This window comes from Gouania willdenowi, chromosome 10, assembly GCF_900634775.1.
Source record: "Gouania willdenowi chromosome 10, fGouWil2.1, whole genome shotgun sequence".
Classification (NCBI taxonomy): domain Eukaryota; kingdom Metazoa; phylum Chordata; class Actinopteri; order Blenniiformes; family Gobiesocidae; genus Gouania; species Gouania willdenowi.
The window spans coordinates 33218152-33240252 of record NC_041053.1 but is presented as its reverse complement, the minus strand read 5'-3'; the positions used below and the strand labels follow the sequence as shown (position 1 = coordinate 33240252).

General features: G+C 37.9%; 1 protein-coding gene across 2 annotated transcripts in view; it reads left to right on the top strand.

Annotated features, from left to right (window-relative positions):
- Positions 1-2684, top strand: part of rab28 (RAB28, member RAS oncogene family) — a 38676-nt gene extending 35992 nt beyond the window's left edge. The window contains exons 7-8 of one of the 2 annotated variants that reach the window (XM_028460540.1): positions 211-315; positions 2353-2482. In XM_028460540.1, coding sequence (XP_028316341.1) covers positions 211-309 — 99 coding nt within the window. In that variant the 3' untranslated portion in view covers positions 310-315; positions 2353-2482. Of the gene's footprint in view, positions 1-210; positions 316-2352 lie in introns of both variants that reach the window. The other variant, XM_028460541.1, reaches the window with a different exon arrangement.
- The last annotated feature ends 19417 nt before the right edge of the window (positions 2685-22101 follow it).

The window sequence follows — 22101 nt, the reverse complement described above, 5'->3', positions numbered from 1 at the left end:
CCATTTAGTCACCAAAGTAAATTTTTCATCTGCTGTCTTTTCTTTTCTTGTCTTGTTTGCAGTTTCCATTTTCTCACCCGTGTCATGCTCTCTCGTGTCATCGTCCTTGTCCTTGTGCTGACTCTGTGTTTGTCTTTTTTCTTTATTTTTCTCCATCTTGCATGCCTCTTCTTCTTCTTCTTCTTCTTGTGGCACACTGAATCTACTCAGAGGATTGTGAAGGCTGAGCTGGTGAACTACCCACAGAACGAAGTCCAGATTAGACATGAAAACAACAGCCAGCAGAGCAAAATATGCTCAGTTCAATAGCTGGAAGTATGTATCTGCATTTACATCAATGTCACATTGTAGTCAGTTATTTGGCATTAGATAAAAAAGAGCCAAATTAAGCTAAGTTAGCCTAAGAACTCCTTCTTGGTTGTGTTGCCATGTGCGTTGAGAACGATTCTGAGAGATGTGTGTTTTAGTCTGTGTGATGTAATGATAGAAACATACATGGTAGTAATAAACCAGACTCCAGTTTGACCTTCAGCTCCTACTTCATGAGTTCAGGGCACGACCCCTAAAGCCCCTGAACGAAATATTATAGACACTGTCAGAGATAAGTTAGATGACCTTTTGAACTTTGTAGTCTTGTATAATCACTGGTGACTTTATTAGGCACAGTATTCCACCTTTTCCCTTTAGAATTGACTGAATTCCTCACGATGTAAATCAGGGTTGGGGTCAATTATAATTGTAATCGCGTAATTGATAATTAATTACGATGTAATTATGATGTAATTATAATTGTGATCAAAATTGACCCATGTCTTGAATAGAGATGCTAACATAAGAGAAAGGATATAATTCATGGGGTTATTTATTTCAGGCTTGGTAATTGTGATTAATTGTAATTGAGAACATAAGTGTAACTGACTTTCAGGGGAAAAATAATTGTGATTTTAATTGTAATTGGAAAAAAAGCCAGTCACTGTAATCATAATTGAGTTGTAATTGAACATAAATAATTGAAGACGCAATTGTAATGGAAAAAAATCAATTGACCCCAACCCTGATCTATATTGAGCAAGCTTCTGTAAACCTTCTCCATTATATAAAATAGAAGCTTTATTGTCATTGCAAGGAGTACAATAACATTTTGTTTCTGGCAACGTCTCTTGTAGCTACAATATTGAGTTTGTTTAGACGCGATAGTCACATCATTGCTGCATATATTCACCCTCCTCGGGAACAAGAGTAGTTACGTAATAAATTTGCAGCTGAGCCTCTTTAGTAACTTAACAAGCAAGCTCACATACTTATTACTCAGCAAAAGTTATTTTCTGCTTTTATAGTTTTATACTTATGACACAGGTTGGCCCTGAATAACCTGTCAGATATGTCAAAAATATGTCTAATTGAACTGAAGTTATGGTAAGATTGAAATTCGCAATGTGGATGGAGGCCATCTTGGATCTTGCTCTTAGCGCAATTTATGGTATTTTAAGATATGTTATTGAATTCCTTGACGCTGAAAACCTACACTCCCAGTCAAAAGTTTTAGAAAACCACACTTTTTCTATTGTCATTGCACTCTGAAACGAAAGCATAGAACAAATAAGCAATTTGAGTTGAAAAGGAAATCATGGAATCAATTTATAGACCAAAATGTATTCTAAACTTCTGACTCATCAAAGTACAGTGTGTTCCAACACTGCTTTTATGCAGACAGAGGGGGTTGTAAGTAACCAAGAAAAGTTGGAACACCTGTAGGAATTAGTAGCACCAGCTTTCAAGGCTGATTCAACCTTCATTGCTGTAGAACAGCTTTAAATTGTTAACCCACTTCATATTTCCTGAAAGAGGCCTATTTGTATATACATTATTTTTCACTTTTGTATAACCTAACCATCTTTTTTATTTATTTTTTTTATTTTTATTACCTCTGGCTGTTCAGTGCTTACCCTTGTCCCATTTCAAGCTATTCACGACTTGACTTGCAATAAAAAACTGGAAAAATTAGGGCCTTCTAAAACTTTTGACCGGTAGTGTATAATTCACCACTGAGATCATGCTTCTATGTCAAATGGAACCAAAGTTATGAAAAAATATCCAAATTGGTCATATGGGCGGCGGCCATCTCGGATTTCTTGATTTTCAGTGGATCTTATTAAAAATTGATTCAGCATACACGAAAACCCCTATGTACACATTTTCATGCTTTCTTCCAGAAGTGAACATCAGCCTAATATTGCTACATATCTGCTGGGCTAGAAAGTTTGTGAAGGGGAAAAAGGGAGCTAATTAAAAATTTTACTTCCATTTTTCCACTTCCTGTATTTGATTTGTCTGATCTCTGACATTTTTCAGCGAGTGGTGAAGGCAGACATCGTGAACTACAGTCAGGACACTGTAGCCAGGACGGTCAACCCGACTCGCAGCTCTATGTGCGTTGTTCAGTGATTTCCTTCACTAAACACACACACACACACACACACACACACACACACACACACACACACACACACACACACACACACACGCACACACACACACACACACACACACACACACACACACACACACACACACACACACACACACACACACACACACAATGTTTTTAGATATCTCTGTATAGCCTTATTCAACCTGAGAAGTATTTGTAAAATGACTGGCATGGTAAGAATGTAACAAACAAACAAAAAAAAAAGAGTGAAATGATGTAAATCATGTACTTGTATAATACAAAGCCAATCTGCTTCATGTCAAAGCACCTAATGGAAGAGTTATTTTAACACATAATGGCTTAGTTTGATTATATAGATACCGTACAATGTCTTTGACATGGGTATAATGTATGTTCAAAGCAAGGGTTAGTTGTATACAGAGGTGTTGTGCTTTTTGTGTTTCAAAATGAAATTGTTGCTTTGAAAAAAAAAAAATCACAATTAAAAAGTTATGTTTTTGTAAGGGTCTAAATGTTTTTATTGATTCCGTGTTTTTTTTTCCCCGTGGTTTCCTTCTGTTCCATGGAAGATACGCTGCTCCTCATTTAGATTAGATGTTGGTTCAGGACCAAACGTTTTCTAATTTTTTTATGGTTCTCACAACAGCTGATGAAGCCATGTCACTGTACGCAATGACATTTTATTATTTTGTCTCTTGGTAAGAAAATTAAGAGAGACAATAAGAGGGGAAGATGTAATGAAAGGTCAGGTACAACCAATATACGAGAACCCTGACGTATATACTTCAACCCAGTTATCGTTGTGATGAGTTTGCAACTAAAAGTGGGACGATATATTGTGCGACGCAATATTAAAAAGGTGCAAGATGTATTTTTGAGGGTACGCGAGGTATACACCCCAGGTTGTTACGTTATGTCTTTATTTTCCTTGTTTCTATTGAATTGAATAGGTCATACCCAGAGTAAGTATATAAGTGTGTTCAGAGATAAAGTCAAATAAATACGTTTTTTTTGTAATTTTTCCTTTCTTATTGCAAGCCGATTATCGTCTGTCGTATTGTATCGTGAAGTCAGTTTATCGTCCCACCTCTAAATACATTATGATGTAGAGCATTTATATCATTTAGAGCCAGAAGTAAATCATTTGCTAAAAACCTATTTATTCAGTCTGGCTTTTTTTTTTTTTTTTTTTTACATTTTACGGGTTCTTAATTTGTAATTTTTTAATGCTAATTTTAATGTTTTGTAGTTCTAAAAAAAGTTCCATTTTCTTGCGGACTCTTCCTTATTTTATCGTCTTTTTAATTATTATTTTTTTTTAAATCAAATTACTTCTGTGTGCATTAGTATTTAAACCTTTTTATAATTTTTTAACTTCTGTCAATCACATTGAGAGGACTTTGTTGTAATTTGCGCTATACAAATAAAGTAGAATTGAATTAGCAAATTTCTGTGAACCATTTGAATCTACAATTGAATTTGTAAGAAAGGTGCGATATAAATAAAGTTTGATTGGTTGATTTCCAGAGTGCTATGTTTAAACTTTATTACATTTATCTACTAAATGTTATTTCTTCCTTCATTAATTTTAAAGATGGTGGATTAACATAGAGCTAATACCATAGAGCCACATACAACCAAATCAATACCTTTAAAACTGTATCCTCATATTTGCCTTTGATAAAGTCAAATATTATGCAGATCACTACAAGGCAACACTTTTGGTCAGATTTCCACAAATTTAACATAGCAGGATGTAAGATTCCAGTTAAAAAAAACAGGTTATGTATGGGGTCTGAAGTTGGAGAGTCATTAAAAATGTGCTATCAGTTGAAAATAAAGACCTAACAATGTTGATACATGGGACTGGTCAACTTTTCTCAATACCAAACTAAAATAGGCTTTCGTAGACTCACACTGTTTTTTTGGATAAGTGGGTAAATAAGTTGTTAGATTGAATTATTGGCTTTGGGGAAATCACATACATTTACAGAACACACATACTTGCCTATATAAAGGGTTAATATAGTCCATGGGGTTTTTCTTACACACTTACAATCTAGTAATAGGAAATATTTGGTCGATGCGGTCTGTTGGTTTTTGTCTTATATTGTTTGGTTTTTATAACTTAATTTAACATCACTAGTTTGAGACACATTCTGTATTTTATTTAAAAAAAAATAGTAAAAATGGTTCATATGGCAGAAACTCTCAATTAGACGCTAATGTTGGTTTAAGGAGTATAGGTTTACTTCCTTTTTGCAGACCTGAATATGAGCAGACTTTGTCATTATCCAACCTTTGTGAACATATGACCACGTTTTGGGCCTCGGTGTCACTGCAATTTTTCATGCTATGCTGCAAACACAAACCATAGGCCAGGATATACACACACAATTGGTAGATGATGTGAACCAAACTGTTACAGATTATAGATTCATGTGTTGAAATTTAAGCATAAGGATTGAAACCTGATCCAACCGGAGATCCCCTTCTGTACAGACCGGTTAAGTCTCTGATATCTAATGAGCCCAGCTAGTCTTTGTTCTGTAAATCTTCACTGAAATGCCTTGTAAATCCCCCCTCGACAGATGACACAAACAGCTTTATTAATGCTTGTAAGCTGTATTAATTAATCACTTAACTGGTGAGGCCTTTTGTTGCTGTCACAAAACTGTAAGAGGCTTCTGGTTTTGGGTTTATACATCTTTTTTTTTTATTGTCACTGAAACCGCTGAGGGATTAGAAGCATTGAAATCACCTGAGACAGGAACACAAAGAAGGGCCGTGTCTTGCCTTCATGGACAGATACCGCCTGCGCTTCCTTTTCCCAGGTGCTGCTAAAGTTGTGTTGCAGAGAGAGAAGTCTTAAAGGCGAGTGAGGTGACCCAGCTGGGGTCATTCCAGCACACGTGCATTGTTTTGCTTGAGTGGACGTCTTAGGGATTGTCTCTGGGTGAATTTTTGTCAGGAGCTGTCACCGACGCTGACAGTCGAGTCTTGCCCTTGGCTTTCACTGCTGTTTAGACAGGTGTTTTTGCAAAGAAAACAACCGCAGCCCATTTTCCAGCTTCACACAGCAGCGTGCCAACCCCCCACCCCCCTCTCTTGGTCTGAAGGAAAGAATATGACGGTGTGGATAATGCCTGAGTAGGGCGAGGCCTTTGACAGATCTGTTAAAGTCATGGGCTATTTGTGTCCAAATGAGTTAGTCTACCTGTTTGTTTATTTCTTCATCAAGGTAAGAGAATGCATAAATATATCACTGAGAATAAAATTGACGTGCACTTGATGGTTGAATTTTGTAAAGTTATACCTAACCCATTAAAAAGTAAACACAGCAAAAAAAGATTTGAAGTGGATATATAAAATTTCATATTGTGAGCTAAAAACATGATTTAAATAAACATTTCAATTTCAATAAACAGTTAAACTCAGACTGTAAAAGGCAGCATTTTGTAAACAGAATATATAGTTTGTAGGTATGACGACTCTATTTGTTGCTAAATAATAATAATAATAATAATAATAATAATAATAATAATAATAATAAAATACCACATGCTTCTCCAGAAATTGGAAAAACATGTGACAACTCACAGCTCATCAGCAAAGTTTATTCAACATCTATTAACCCATAGTGTCTCACTAGTGCCTCATTCTCATTACTGGGCTTAGACGAGTACAAACATTTACATCACAAAATTAAAATAAGACATGATTTTTTACTTCTTATGAAAAGCGTATTTTACTCCTGATATTTGTTACACCAGTAAAGTCAAACGAGACCATTTTAGAATAATTATATTTTGCAAAATGTACTTTGTACATTCAGAAGAGATGCTAAAGTAGACATCTGTTATGGAAACAGGCCAATGAGGCATGTGTGGATGTAATGAATAATGAGGGTAAAATGACCAGAGAAAATGTGTAATAGCAGACAATGGTAGCTCATATTGTCAGTTTTTTTTAAGCTAATTTATTCGTTTATTTGTTCATTGGATCTCCATTAGCTTCCCACCATGGTGCCTGCTAATCTATAGGGTCCATACAACAAAACAAACAACAAAAAAAAAATCAAGATTCTAGTACATAAAGAAATAAATACATGATATAGACATTAACAATGATAAGAAAAAATATTATAAAGCATTTTTAAATATGCGTAAAGTTGACAGGTTTTTCAGGTCCCTAGGTAATTTGTTCCATAAGTGAAAAGCTCTAAAAAAGATAGTATTTGTAAATTGGTATTATGACGATTGGTGACTAAGAAGAGTTGTTTGATTTTATTTATATCTTTTGCTTTTCTAAATGTGATTCTCAAATCTAAAAGTCTGATATAAATAAAAGTCTTGAGAGATTTTTAAAACCTCCCCAGACTTAAAGTTTACCTCTGAGCGGTCGTTTGATTGTTTCTCATTCCTCTTCTATCGTGAACTCAATGGAGAGTCTTATAGAGCTGGTAACAGGGCCATAGTTGTGGGTTGTCCTCTTTTATTTCTTTGTGGGCAGCACACACGGCCAACACCCACTCACCCTTATCCGTTTTTCCACCTGATCAAAGTGCCAGACCCACATCATGCACTAAGGGAGTGGGGCAGCACTGAGCCAACCCCTCTGATGATGAGCTCCAGTCCTCTTCCTTGGTCAGTTTCTGCTACAGATGCATCAGAGCAGCCTGCAGCATCTGGAGTGACAGGCGAGGTGAGGCACCCATTCATTCTGAGGCTACTGAGGGGAAGCAGCTTTTATCCTCCGTGGGTGTCGCAGTGTTTATGTGTGTCGGTAGATTGTGACCCCAGCACTGTGTTTATGCAGACAAGCCGGACAGTTGTGCACACGATTCACTCTAAAGGCAAAGGATGTGGCCATTCATAGGGGTCGTATTTATAGTCTCTGGGCTGGTGAAGGGGAAACATGCCAATAAAAGCAAGGCCACTGGAGGCGTTTCTCTCTGCACAGGCCACGGATGAGTGCACTTTCCAGTGGGCTGTAATGAGCAGCACTTAAAACTCCACTACTACTGTAATAAGTTTTCAATGCAGACGAGTAACAAAGCTTCAGCTGGGATGCAATGTTAGGGTTCTCACCAAGAATTTTTCACAGCGTAGGGGGATCTCAAGGTGCCCTCTCACGGCCACATTTTTTAAGTAAAACTGAAGTTTTTTTTAATTCTTTTATCTTTGTTAATGCCTTACTTTAAAGCCAAAAGTGATTTGTTGAATTGGTAAAGAGTCATGATTAATGGAGTTGAAGGGATCAGCAACTCTATCACAGCGGGGGGCCACAAAAATGTGATTGTATCTGATCTGAGGGCCACATTATCAACAGTCATGTCAGCATTTAGAATAATGACCGATCTGTGCATTAATAAAAGGGGGGAAAAAGTCAGTCATTTTGTGTGTTTTTGAAACCATAATGTGTTTTCGTTGTGTTTATGTTGTAATTATGTGTATTTTTCTGTAATTTTGTTGACAGTTTGTGTATCTTTGTAACTATCCTGTAATGTGTTTTTGTAGTTATTTAGTTTTCTTAAGTGACTGCTGTGTCTGTCTCTGTCATTTTGTGTTTAATGACTCATTTTGTGTATTTTTTGAATTTTTTGTGTACTTTGTGCATTTTGCTGTCGATTTGTGTGTTTGGAGAGTTATTTTGTGTATTATGTCGGGCTTTATATTCCTTCCAACTTCTTAAAATACAATTTTTAGTGACTTGTTCCTGAGGGCGGCACAAAGTTGCCCAAGTCTGGTATACTGTAGGTCCTCCACAAATAAAAAGTCAGAGATACTGTATAGACAAGAAAATGAATTTTATTCAAAAGACTGATTCAATTATGAAGTTAATTACAACAGCGACAAATTATTTCAATGACAGTTACATTTATGTCATAATTGTAATTAATGATCAATTACACAATTCCAATGATAGTTGACCCCAACCCTGGCTCACATCATAACAAAACACCAGACATGCAGATGATTAATGAACTCAGCCTTTTCAGAGCTGATAACAGACGCTCTCTGATTTGTATAGATCGTGTGTTTGATGAAGGATGTGCTCTGTTAGAAATGAACTGAATGACTGTCATGTAAAAAAAAAAAAAAACATTAATGATCTAATGTCGGAGTACTTACCCTCCTCTCGTTTCCTGAATCCAAGCTGTGCCACCTTTAAACAAAGGGATGGCCACTGGGTGGGGCCAGTGTTGAGTGTCATTCACTGTATTTGAGGTTAGATAAATAGACATAAAAGAAGATTAATATTAAGCACAGAGGAACTATGAGGAGGGGAGGCGGATTACAAGCTCATTACTCAACTCTTCCTCTTTTATTGTCTTCTGCTTTTGTGATTCTTCTCTCATTGTTCACCCAGAATGCTTTGGATACTAAACCTGATCCAGCAACCATTCAGAATTTGCAAGTGATATTCATCACAGGCCAAAGAGAACAGCATTTATCTCAAGATGACACTTTGAGTCTTTTCAAAAGACTACTTAAGAGATACTGGAGCACTTTGAGTCTGTGGATAGTGGGAATTTAGTTTTGTGAATGATCTTAAAGTCATAAACATGAAAAAAGAAAGAGGTTTTTATCCATCTAAAAGCATTTTACAGGAGAAAATGTAAAAGTCAATGTCATTAAAGTGGAGACTTCTGTGCCCTGAGTGAACCGTGATATGCTGCAGCCCCCCTGTGCTGGAATAAGAAGTGAGTGGATGGAGAAGGTCAACATCCCAGCTACTGTTTCAGGTGCCTGTGAAACAAAGTATAGGTTCAAAAAAGTTTAATGTCAACTTTTCCATATTTTAGGTGCTTATTAGACACAGAAACGTTGCTCAGTATTTGGAAAATTATTTAGAAAACTTTAAACAACGTTCCCACGTTGTTGTGACTGCTTCCATTGCATCAGTCATGAGGTAATCCAGTGGAATCACTCAATGTGAAAAAGTCATCAGTGCCACAAGATTTATTGTTTTTGGGCACCAACTAAATTAAACCGGCACATTTTAATAAACCTCTATAAATATCTAGGATGTTTCTCTGAGAGAGAACAAGCTTCCTGAGGAACTGCTCAGCGTACAGTACGGGATCATTGGATTGATTCACATATTTCATCTTTAGTATACCGGCGTTCATTTTGACAGCAAATTTGGATTTAGTTTTTAGTCTTTTGACTAAAATGAGACTTAGTTTCAGTCAAAACATTTGTCATCATAACTATTTCAGCTAGTTTTAGTCAAGTAAGTAACATTAAGATTTTCGTCGACCAAATCTGTTACCGATGGTCGACTAAAATATACAGCAAAAGAGTTCATGCATTTAAAAAAAAAATCACTACATTTACTAACTTGATATGGGATGATATTATTGTTTGTTAATAAAAGTTAGTTAAATTTGTTTTCTAAAAAATTCTTATCACAGTTTTTAGGTGACAATAACTATAATATATATATATATATATAATTGAAAAATACATATGAATGAAAACTACATCAAAATATATTATTTCCGTCGAGTAATAAAAATGGGGACTATAATGTTCACGTGGGACGAAATCCAATATAAGTTTCTTTTTTTTTTGGAGGGTATCCAATCAAAACTATTTCTGTTACGTGGAAACGGGACGAGCCTTAATCTCATATCAGATCAATGAATGGTAATAGAAGCTTTAAAAAAATGCAAACTCATGCTTTACAGTATATTTTAGTCGACTATATCTGAATAAGATTTAGTGGACTAAGATCTTAATGACATTTTGTTGACTAAAACTACAATATAACTGAATTAGTCCTGAAGACTAAATTCTGACTAAATAATAATAATAATAATAATAATAATAAAAGGCAGTATAAAAATATCCAAGCTGGCACAACTTGTCACTAATCCTGGCTATTCTATTTGTTATATTTTATAACAAACATGATCAAAAACAAGTTCTAGAAAGTAAAAAAAAGTCTTTGGGGTCGCCATAAATTGTTGATATCAAAATGGGGTCACAATCCAAAAAAGGTTGGGAACCACTGCCCTAAAGGTGTAAAAAAAAAAAAATAAATAAAAAAAAAAAGACCTTAAATACAAGAGTTGTATTTTAGTCAAAGTGTTATGACTAAAGCTAAATAAAAAATAGTTGTCAAAATTAACACTGGTAAATACACACAGACAGATTTGATGTGATCAATGCATTAGACCACATGATCACATGAGTTGTGATTGGCTTTCATCCCATGTGACAAAATTAGAGTTTAATTTTTATTACTTAACAAAAATATCAATATGTTTTTAAATAGTTTTTTTTAGTCTCTTTATTGTCATGTAGTCGACCAAAGCAACAACCAAGGTTTTTAGTCAACAAAATTAACACTGTTTAATATTTTTACGAAACTGTAAAAAAAATGCAGTAAATCTTTATCGTTATATCTATCGCTAATGCCTGTTTTTACACATCAGTCTGAATGCTCTAAAGGCTGCATCTTTGCAGCTGGAAAGAATTTGGTATCTAGCTGAAGGGCACCTCAGCAGGGTGGATTTTGGCTGTCAAGGGGAATCGAGCCAGGCTCTCTGGTTGAAACTCTGTGACACCAATCACAACATCAGCTTGCAGTTCCAGCCAACAACAATATATCACTAAAGGGATGATTGGCACCGTGTAGAGCGGCACGAAAAAGCTTAAATTAAGGAATACTTTTTGAAAATGTTTGAATGAAATCAACAGCGACAGTTCCTGGGTCCTTTCTCGGAGGTGTTAGACAATGTACTCTCACTGTGAGGAAAAAGACGCTGGCACGAAGCGAGAGGTACATAATGCTCTGATAATGTAAGTTGACGTTAGAGCACCTTTCACTGTCCAACACAATGTATGTAGTGTCAAAAGCTGCTCTGTTGTGAGGCTTTCTGTTTAAAATATCCATCACAGCAACCCAAACCCTGCAGGTCCACTTCTGATCCAAAGCACTGGTAATAAAAAGCAAACCACTGCAGAACAGGCTCAAAGGTCATCAGCCAAGAGGAGGAAATTATTGATGGAAATAAGACAGAGTAGCGAGGTTGACTTTTGATTTAAAGGCTGCCTTTTTCACGACCAAGGCCAAAGGCAGACTTTCTTTGGACGCTCGTACAAAGTAAATAGGTCTAAGTTTTCCTACTTTTGAAAGATGCCAGTGGACAGAGTGAAACCTGTGATTTACAAACTTCAAAACATCAAAAACTAACTTATATACCATATGAAATCCCTTACAAGTAGCTACTAATTTACAATGATCTGTCAAAGCAATATAATCGTGAACGGGATTCATTACTGAGTGTGATGACATATCGTGTGTGAGAGCTCAGGCGCAGCGCCATAATTAGGAAAGAGAAGTGCGGCGGAGAAAAGTGCCACAAAAGAAGAAAGGGAGCCAGGAGGGTCGGGTTCCCGAGTGCAGGCTGTTGTGTGAAGTGTCTGCTGATTGCCAGGCTGTTCCGAGGACGCTACCGGACAGAGAGGTGAGAGGCAGGTTAAAAACAATACTGAGAGGGAAGGGTGAGATGCTTTACATAGCCCTTTGTGGCCCTGCTGTCTTAGGTTACCAGCACGGAGAGGTTTGAGCAAAGGGTGCTGGCCAAGATGGCAAAGGGTGATGGTGCACGGGCCAAGTCCATCCTAAAGACGCCACATCGATCACCGCTGACAGGGGTTGCGAGTCCTGAGAGAACAACATGCCGTCACACACTTAGTCATACTGTTACACCATGTGCAAAGTAGTCTGGTCAAGAGAAAGCTTTGATTTTTGTTTAGTAATGTTATTGTAGTGACAACAGTGGCATTCAGTTCAAGTAGTGCAAGCACATGTGTGATACTTAAGGGCTTGGGGCCCAATCCGGCCCTTTAGAGCATCAAATTTGGCCTGAGCGAGGAAGTAAAAATGATAGAAAAATCATGAAACATTTTGTGAATGACCAATTAATTCAGTTGTAGATATCTCAGCCTATCCGAATTCCAAAATTCAGTTAAAATCCACAATATTTGCAGAGCTCAGTTTTTCAGTTCTTATATTACATGACGTCAGTCATTTTTACTCTCAAATTGTTGAAATTACTCTCAATTTTTCCAAAATATGGCAAATTTGCATCAAATTATTCCACAAAATTTCCCAAAATTCCCAAAATAATTTCAGTGAAGATCCTGCAGGGACTAACATAGATTCCCAATCAGATTCAGATTCAAGATCACTTTATTTATCCTTGAGGGGCAATTCAGTTTCAGTTACATCCCATATAAGAACATGAAAAAATAATGACAAATAACATGGGAGTACAGAAGCAGAAGTACTGTGGGTCACCACAAAGACAGTCCCCTGTATCTTAAATGAAACGTGGAAAACAGGAAGAAAGGAAAGGGGAAAAAGGCAGATCCCAAACTATGTTATTTTAGAGCACCACTTGTACTTAATGTTTAAATACTCAACAGAGTTTAATCAAGGAGCATGCCACTTTCATTTTGGCCCCAGTAAGTTGAAGAAGTGTACAGGCCTCTCAGTGCAACCCTCAGTGCAGCCTCCGGCTCTGCTGACAGTGACGACCGGGGGAGTGACGCAGGGAGAAACCCATCGCTGACTGGATGTCGCGACACAGCGTCACCCGAAATCGCTTGAAAATATCCAAATTTTCAACTTTGAGCGACTTCCATCGATTCAGATCTCGTGATTGAAAGGAGGTCTCTTGACGTTGCGTCATTTACATTGATTTTAAATCTCGTCGACAGAATAGCTGAAGTCGCACCTTTAGAATTAATAAATATTTGCAGAGATGAGATGCCTCCGTATTGACTTCAGTAAACAGTGCGTGCCTGCCTGGTTATGTATTGGACCTATTTTGTGCATGTGAGTCACAGGGTCGCATTAAATTGATAATTTAAACTGATAGAAGTAGCATTTAATATGTAATATGTACATGAGCACACACACCAAAAATGATCCAATTTCACAAAAAAATGTGAATTGTGCATTAAAAGCTGCTTTCTAAACGTAGTAAGTGCACACGCACACTGGCAATCCAGCATGTTTGACACCTAAAGTCTGGATTGCTTGACTAGTGTGAGCAACTGTGCCGTGCACCTTGTAAACATTCCTCCACAATAAAACTGGACATTTGCAAGTGCCATGAGCCAAGTTTTCAGGCTAGTTCTCCATCACGCTGCTGCAACCACATCCAAACAAAAGTCCAATGGTGACGTTGCACCATGCGTATGTCCTATGTAACTGTGATGATGATGATGTATGTGTTGGAGAGAACAGTGTGGGATGAGGGTATTGTGTGTGCAGACCAGTGGGGAAAAGAGAAAAGAGGGGGAGCAAAGCTCTTACGTGCATCTCTTACGAAATTTGGGCGTGCATTTCAGACACACTATAAAAAACAAGGAAGTCCAAATAGATTTTTTTAGGTTTTTTCTGACCCTGGTTTTTTTTTGCCTCTGGCATCATGAATTCCAGCGTTGTTTTTCCTGTGGAGACCCGAAGAGAGGAAACTCTTGATTTACAGCGTCGGAGAGCCAGTCCAGTCCGTCTCTGGAGGTAGATTAACAAAAGTGTAGAGCCCAAATGGCTTTTTCTAACGCACGTTTTGAGACCAGTTGGCTTCGTTTGGGTTTATTTTCCTGTCCTTGAACACAGTGTAGCATTTTTAGGAGTTCATTAAGTAAATGAACAGGTGTTTCCCCCGTTAACTCCTCATTCACAGCTAATGAGCTTATTTAAGTGTGTTTAGATTATTAGGCAGTTAGAGAGGGGAAATGTAGAGGAAGGCATCAGGCTGTGTGTACACACTCTTCTAACTTGTACTCCGCGGAGTTCTCTCGCCATGTGGGAGAAAATCAGCAGCTTCTCATATGTGTGTTTTTAGTACTAAACGTATCATTAGTGATTATGAAAAATGGCAAAGATTTAAACGATGTTTGTTCTGGTTCGCGCTGACCGTGACTTCATTTATGTTAATGTTAATGCCGATGATTAGGAAAATAAGCTGCTGGGTGCTCTCATTTAGAGGCTTGGTAAATATTTATTGCAAACGTTAATGATCAATAAGCACATTTGTGGATAATCTAATGCAATTTCCTCTCTGAATATAAATCAATATTATCATTTCAAGTTAGACTATAATTTAAGGAGAAATGTCATTTTGACAAACTATTATAGCATCAATAAAAAATAAATCATACATTTTGTATTCAATGGGCACTGATGAAAAGAATGCAAATCCGAGAGCTTATAATAAAAAACCCTCTTGTTGCTATCATGCCTATGCTACATGCTTTACCTTTCAGAATACATTACCAGGGAATAATGGAAGATTTTTACTGGTGTTTATGTGTCTGTCTGTTGGCAGGTTTAAGAATAAGCACTTCATGGATTTTGGCAAAAAAAATTAACCAGAGATAGACTTCATGCAATGGAAGATTCCATTCAATTTTGGAGGGGATCCAGATCAATATACTGATCAATTTAAAAAATTGAAAAATCCCTTCATTGGCTAAATTAAAAAAAAAAAAAAAAAAGTCATATCTCGGTTCGTAGCTGGACGATCTTTATGAAATTTGACACAGTTATGTCAGTTTTCTTCCTCAATTACTACACCAAGTTTCGTCCAGATTGTTATTATTTTTTTTTTTAAATGGGCACAACCATTTGGATCGACTGTATTGTTAATAATAAAAATAGAAATTTCTTCCAAGTCTTTAAAGAGTGAATGATCATGGTACCACGACCAGGATCACTGATCCAGATAACTGACAATATCCTAAAGAAAGTGTCTATTTGTACGGTTGTTGTGCGGACAACCCCCGGTGCTATTGGTACGTTTACTGAAGTAGGGTTAGGGTTAGGTTTGGGTTATTGTTCGGCTTGAGGTTACTTTTTGTAGGGCTGAAACCAAAGATCCGAACAGTTAGGGTTAGCGTTTGGGTTAGGTTATGACTCTATATCGCAACAATTTTTAGGGTTAGGGTTAGGTTTACGGTTAGGGGCGCTGCGCACGGATAAAATATCAGTATATTGATACGGCAACCATACGGATAGCCACTGCCTATCTTAAAAAATGTTTGCGCTCTCTAAGTGCTATTGTTAAGATTATTTTCAAAAAATTTAAGGTCATGCTTCCTTGGCAGTTATTCCTACCATTGATGCAGTGGATCTGTTCATTTTCTTTAATGGTTTTGCAAACTGCAAGAACTACAGGATGAGGAGGTATCCTTCTTATTACTGTTTCTCTTAATCCCCCTTTAAGTAATGAGTAGCACAAAATAAACAGAGATCAAATTGCAGATAAACTAAAATTTAAGAAGAGAAAGATTTGCATCAGTTCTGTTAAAAGAACTCAGTTCTTTAATCATTTACAGAAACAAGATAGAGCTTCCTGTGCAAGTGTTTGTTATACTATGCACTGAGCTGAAAGGCGCTGATTTTTCAAATAGAATTTATTATTATTATTGCTATTATTATTTGTTGTCTGTGACAACACCCAGACGACTCATGTCTATCAACCCAAATACATTAAAAACTTTGGAGCGATGTTTTTCTAACCTGTAAATCACATCTTTTTTTTTTTTTTTTTTTTTTTTTAAAGGATTTTTTTGGCTCTAGTGGCCTTTATATGACAGTTGCTAGACAGGAAGGGGGTTAGAGAGAGCAGGGAATGACACGCAGGAAAGGGTCCCAGGCCGGGAATCGAACCTGGACCCGCTGCAGGTGAGGAACTATAGCCTCTGTACATAACAACCTGTACAGTATCGACAGCATGTGGTAAAACTAATGGCAGCTAATTATACACACCTTTGGTTTCCTCACTGACATCTCCAAGTTTAAACTGAAGCTGATCCAAATATTATGACTAAATACCCGTAACATGAGACATTTTCCATCAGGTGTTTCATTAGAACATCCATGTACAGTGGCCACCTCTTCATCTGGCTTGTGACTCAATAATTCACCGCAGTCACAGTTGGTGTCCGAAAAATAGAAACGCGCACACGTAGCGCTGTGGGAGGAAAAAAACCTGATCGGCCTTCTCACGACGCAAAGTGAGAATATGACAAAGCCGCTCATCTGACACCCGAAGCCAACAAACAGCCATCTGTCATCATTATAAGTGGAAACTGATGTGCTGCACTTAAGAGGCACCTTGAATCTTTCATGTTCTGATGCCAATTAAAGCCAAGGTGATTATCTCCTGAATTATTCAGTCATATTCACAAACACCTTTGTTTGTTCATAAACGATCAAAGTAACCAGTTCCATGCCTAATCCAAATTGTTCTGATGAGATAATCCCCGCTCATGTCAGCTAACTGTTAACATCTTTAGCCTATAGCAAGGCCAGTTCTTTAGTTATTCATATTCCTGGGCCTGGAACAAAAGGACCCTCTTCAAACTCCATAAGAGATAATCCTCTCCCTGCAAAAAGTCACCTGTCTCAGGTGTGTCGAGGGAGAATGTCAGCTGAAATACTATCGCCACGGATGGAGCATGTGAAAATTATTTTTTCTCTCTTTTTGTTCATCTGACAGGCCCTAACACCACTTACAGGATCCCCGACAGGTACAGGAGTTATGTTTTCCACCATTATGTTCACGGGTGTGGAGATTAAATCATGTAGCAGGGGATTTGATGACACAGAATATTCATTTTGAACGGAGTAATTAATATCTGCAGTATCCTGTGACTAATCCCAAACTGGCACAAAGAAGGATCAGGGCGGAGTTGGAGCTGTGAATGTTGCGCTTATCTCAGAGATGACCTTAGCTCTGCTCCGTCACCTCAGCAAACTCAGAGACGTCTGAGTTACATCAACCTCTGCTGGATGGAGGGTGAAAATATTACAAAGAATTTCGAAGGTGGAGCCCGAAATGTAACAACGACCCAATTTTTTATTCAAAAAAAGAAGCAATAATATCTGAAATGTAATAACTGGTCAATAATGTAACAAGTGTTGAGCCCGAAATGTAATAAAAGAAATGTAATTAAACCCAAAATGTTACAACTGGTCAAGATGCTGAGCCCAAAATGAAAAAAACTTTTTTTATTACATTTTGGGGCTGGCAAAACATTTTCTATATATGAAAAATGAAAAAAGTTTTCATATTTTGGGCTCAGCATCTTGTTATGTTATTTACCAGTTATTACATAAAACAAAAAAAAAATTGATACTTGTTATATATCCCATATAACCCATATCAGGCTCTAACAAGGTCCTTTATCAGTTTTGTCAACAATCAGCACTGCAACAATGTAAACACTAATAATGAACCCCAGCAACTATCCGTAGATGAAAACATTCTGTCCTACCCCCATAATACATTACAGGTTATCTGCAGAATGATCATTTTTTAGTAAAGGTAATCATATCAAAAAAGAGATTAATACAGCGCAAACCTCTGCCAAGTGCCAAATGTCCTCTTTAAATTTCATAAAGAAAATAAATAAAGATTCTTGTACATGTAAGAACAGAAAAAATGAAAGACAGTTGAGAATATACAGAAACATTACATAAAAAGGTTCATCAAGACATGTTTTCATTACACCAACAAATACATTTAAAAATAAATGCATTAAGATTGGTAAAAATATGATTTTAAATCCTTTTTAAATATGCGTAAAATTGACATGTCTTTCAGGTCCTGATAAGCATATTGTTCCATAAATGAAATCTAGATAATCAATTCATTAATGTCATTGTATAACTGAGAGTCTTGGCTTAAAGTTGTTGTTTTTTTTATAATTCCCACCCTGTCTGCCTCCCTCACATTTCCTTCAGTGCTTTCCTTTAACCAGCACTAGTACTAGACATCCACAGCAGTTAGAAGTCTGACAGTGACATAAATGTTTAATGAGGGTTTTGAGATGAACCAAAAGTTGAACTCATAGAGTGTGTGTGTGTGTGTGTGTACGAGTGTGTTGCAGGGAACACCCAAACCTTCTGCTATTGTTGTTCCCTCCTGTGCTGAGCTGCTATTCACTGAGCAGGGGATTGGGTTCAGCACCTGCACTCAGAATAAAGACAAGGTGACCAAGGTCACCGTGTCGTCTCATCAACACCACATGAAAATGTTGGTTTCAACGTATAACACTCTGTTTTCTCCATGGATCACACATTTTACAGGAAATTCCACCTCATACCCCTACAGTCGATTTGCATCGAGGGGGACTGTGGTCCAATTTTGTTGTATGTCGTATTTTGTATGATTATGCTATGACAATAAAGACTTATCTATCTATCTATCTATCTATCTATCTATCTATCTATCTATCTATCTATCTATCTATCTATCTATCTATCTATCTATCTATCTATCTATCAGTAACCGTTAAATCTACTCATAATTATCAATGCTGTTTCACATGCAGACTAAGACTCTGCGTGGTCCAAAATCTAGTAAAGCTACTAAGTTCAAAGCTTTGAAACACTTGATTTAAGACAGATAATTGTAATTGGACAACAAGCATTACAGCTTTAAGTGCCACCTTTGAAAAATAATCTAAAAATTTTAATATATCTTTGAGCCTTAGTGGGAAAATCAGATCTGGCTCAGCGGAGCATCCGCCTCGGCTCATGAGAGGATACTCAAGACATCGTTGTTATTAAGCGCAATAATGATTAAATTGTTTATTTTCTTTAAACAAGTCTTAGTTTTTCCTCACTTGGGACCACACTGTACACAGTATATGAACCAAAAGGAGTTTGACACCCCTGCTCTAAGTAATAATAACAAACAATTGCAGTCAACACAGCTACGTTCATATTTTCCTCTTCAAGGTGTTTTCCAAAGTCTCCCTCTTTACCCTCTTTACCCACCACCCACCACTGGGACCTCCGACCTCCGACACAGCGTTAACAATATCACCGTCACTCTGAGCTCCTGCATGAATAACTCACCGCTCTGCTTTAAAACCTGCTGAAAGGAAGAAATGTGGCCCATTAAAAGTGGTCGGGAAACAATGTATTCTGCAGGGATATTAAATTATAGATATTACAGTCATAGCGGAGGAAACCTACAACTATAAATTAAGTAAAAGTAAAAAAGAAAACAGTTGTACATTAGGGTTTCACTAAAGTTTTGCTGGCTTGTCTTAGCGTAATGGGATTACCTTTTAGAGGTTTAATACAGTTCGTCTTCATTTTGAGCCAGCTGCAATTTGGATCTATGTCTTCTATTTCTATTAACGCACTGTTTACCTTCGCCAAGGAGGTTATATTTTCACTGCCATTTATTTGTTTGTTAGCAGCATTACTAACAGATTTTGACAAAAAGAAGATAGAATTGGACTCACTATGGGTTTGGATGTAGTTGTTGTCAAACTCAGCCTGCCAAAGAAAGCAGCGCGCCGTGTAGCTTCATCTCACGGACAAAGAGATTTAACCATGAACACTTCAACTAACTGCAGGAGGATTAGTACTGTGACATTTATTTATTTTACCTTGTCTGCAAATGCTGTCGAAGGTCAACACTACGTGTAGTGCAATCTTTTCACGACAGCAATGCATGTTTTATTATTGCAATGAAATATATACAGATATTTTATTGCACAGCTGTGACCATATCCAGCCCTCCCTAAGGAAGGGTAAGAAAACTTTATTATAATATAAAAAGAGAGGGCTGTGTTATACCTTAGTGAAGGGGAAAAGAACAGGGGAGAGGGAGTCAGGGTAGGACAATGGATGGGGTGGGTAAGGATCAACTATTTTGATTGTGCTGAGAGTGCAATGTGATGCTACAGTTGTGCATATTGTGTTCTGGGGTGTAATCAATTAAAAATATATATGAGATGCACAATATTAGTAAAGCAACTGAGTTACTTCTTTAAAAAAGTAACTATTAAGGTAACTAGTTACTATTTTTCAGTAACTAGCACAACATTGCAGTTTAGAGGAATTGTGGACATACCTTAAACATGTGGAAACCAGCAAAAAATGATTAATTGTTTTGTCAAAAAACATCCTAAAAAAGGATAAACAATCATGTATATCGTCTTGTCCTCTTGTTGACCTCACAGACAGTTTGTCATCAAAGGCTGTAGTTTCACACCCTCGTGCTTTAAAGGAGGCATTGATAAAGCTCTTCCTCAAGTCAATCTACACTGACGGTGATGTACTTGAACTCAAAGGTTACAAATGAAATATACAGTATCACGTATCATGCAGGTGTCTCTGTGAGGCTCAGCAGGAATCCCTGGGATTTAGAGGTGCACTCTCATCCTATCACCTCTGGCTTCCTGCCTGAAGGAATCAGGCTCTCCAGGTTTCTTTAAGCGACTGTCAGGATGTGCATGAGGGAATTCCGGCATCTTGGAAAAATAAGGTGAAATTGATACTCCTCTATTTGGCTCTTTGCGGTTCAGCTCGTAATCCATAAACCATCCATGAACAGGCTGTCTGGTCACCTTCACATCCTCTCCTTTCCACACACAGCTTCAGATGGTTATTCACATTTTACTTCAGTTGTAAGTAGAATGAAAGAGTATTTAGTGGATCCTGCTTCGAATCAATAATTTCTATCATCATTTTGTGTGTATTTGTTGCCTTTTTGTGTATTTTGTGTGTTTTGTCTGTTCTTTTTATTATTCAGGATATTTTTCTGTTATTTTGTGTTGTTTTTGTCATTTTTGTGTGTTGTTGGGATTATTTTATTATTCTCTCTCAGTGTGTGTGTTTCTATTTCATTATGTATAAACACATACATACACAACATTTGTTTCAATGTTTCACTATGGGATATATGCCCCCTGAGTCTATCTCAGAAATTCTTTCTCATTTCATTAATCCTGATTGGCTGATGAAAATGTATCCATCCGCCGTAGGTAGTCCCTCCCACTATAAGTCGGGCGGGCGGAGGATGCATTGGAATTCTTACACCTCTTCTCGCTCAGGAAGCTTCTCACCGCAGTAGCTTAACCGTCTACAAGTGGACCCTCTTCTGGATTCCGCCACCGGGCGCTGCTGTGCGTACCCTTTTTATTATCGACCACCCCAGCTCAATCAGTGTTTTTCTTTGCTCCCGCGCTCGGAACTACACTGCTTCAAGGCTGCTTCCCACGGCCGTCGAAAGCCGACCGCTGACATCCTGTCTTCGGCTCGGCTCACGCTCGACGCCACCCCACGGCTGCAGAGCAACAGACCCAACACCCCAGTTGGCAACCCGTTACGACACCACCCTTGCCGCCCCATGCGGCCCCAGTGCTAGTGCTAACTAGCTTCCCCTTCCTGGATGCACCCCAGTACAGGGAGGAAGAGGAAATCCCCACACCCCAGCAAGGCTGGAGGCGTGGAGGCTCATCTACCCTCCGTTAACTTAGCATGTTGGCGCTAACTAGCTTCTCCTTCCTGCCTGCACCCCAGCACAGGGAGGGAACAGATATGGGCCAAGGTGGATCTGTTTGCCGTGGAAGAAAACGTGCAGTGTGCGCAGTTTTCTCCCTCCACTGTCGAGGAGCTCCCCCTAAGGGTAGACGCGTTAGTGCTCGCTTGGCCGTGCACACCGCTTTGTTTTACGTCTGTTCAGGATATGTGTGTGGTGGCAAGTTGGTCTCACCCCTCACTTTTGTCAGGATTTACCGACTGTATGTTTCTGCACCATGTGTGTCACGCGCGGTTCCCCTGTCCTGATCGGTGCAGGGCTTGCCCTGTGG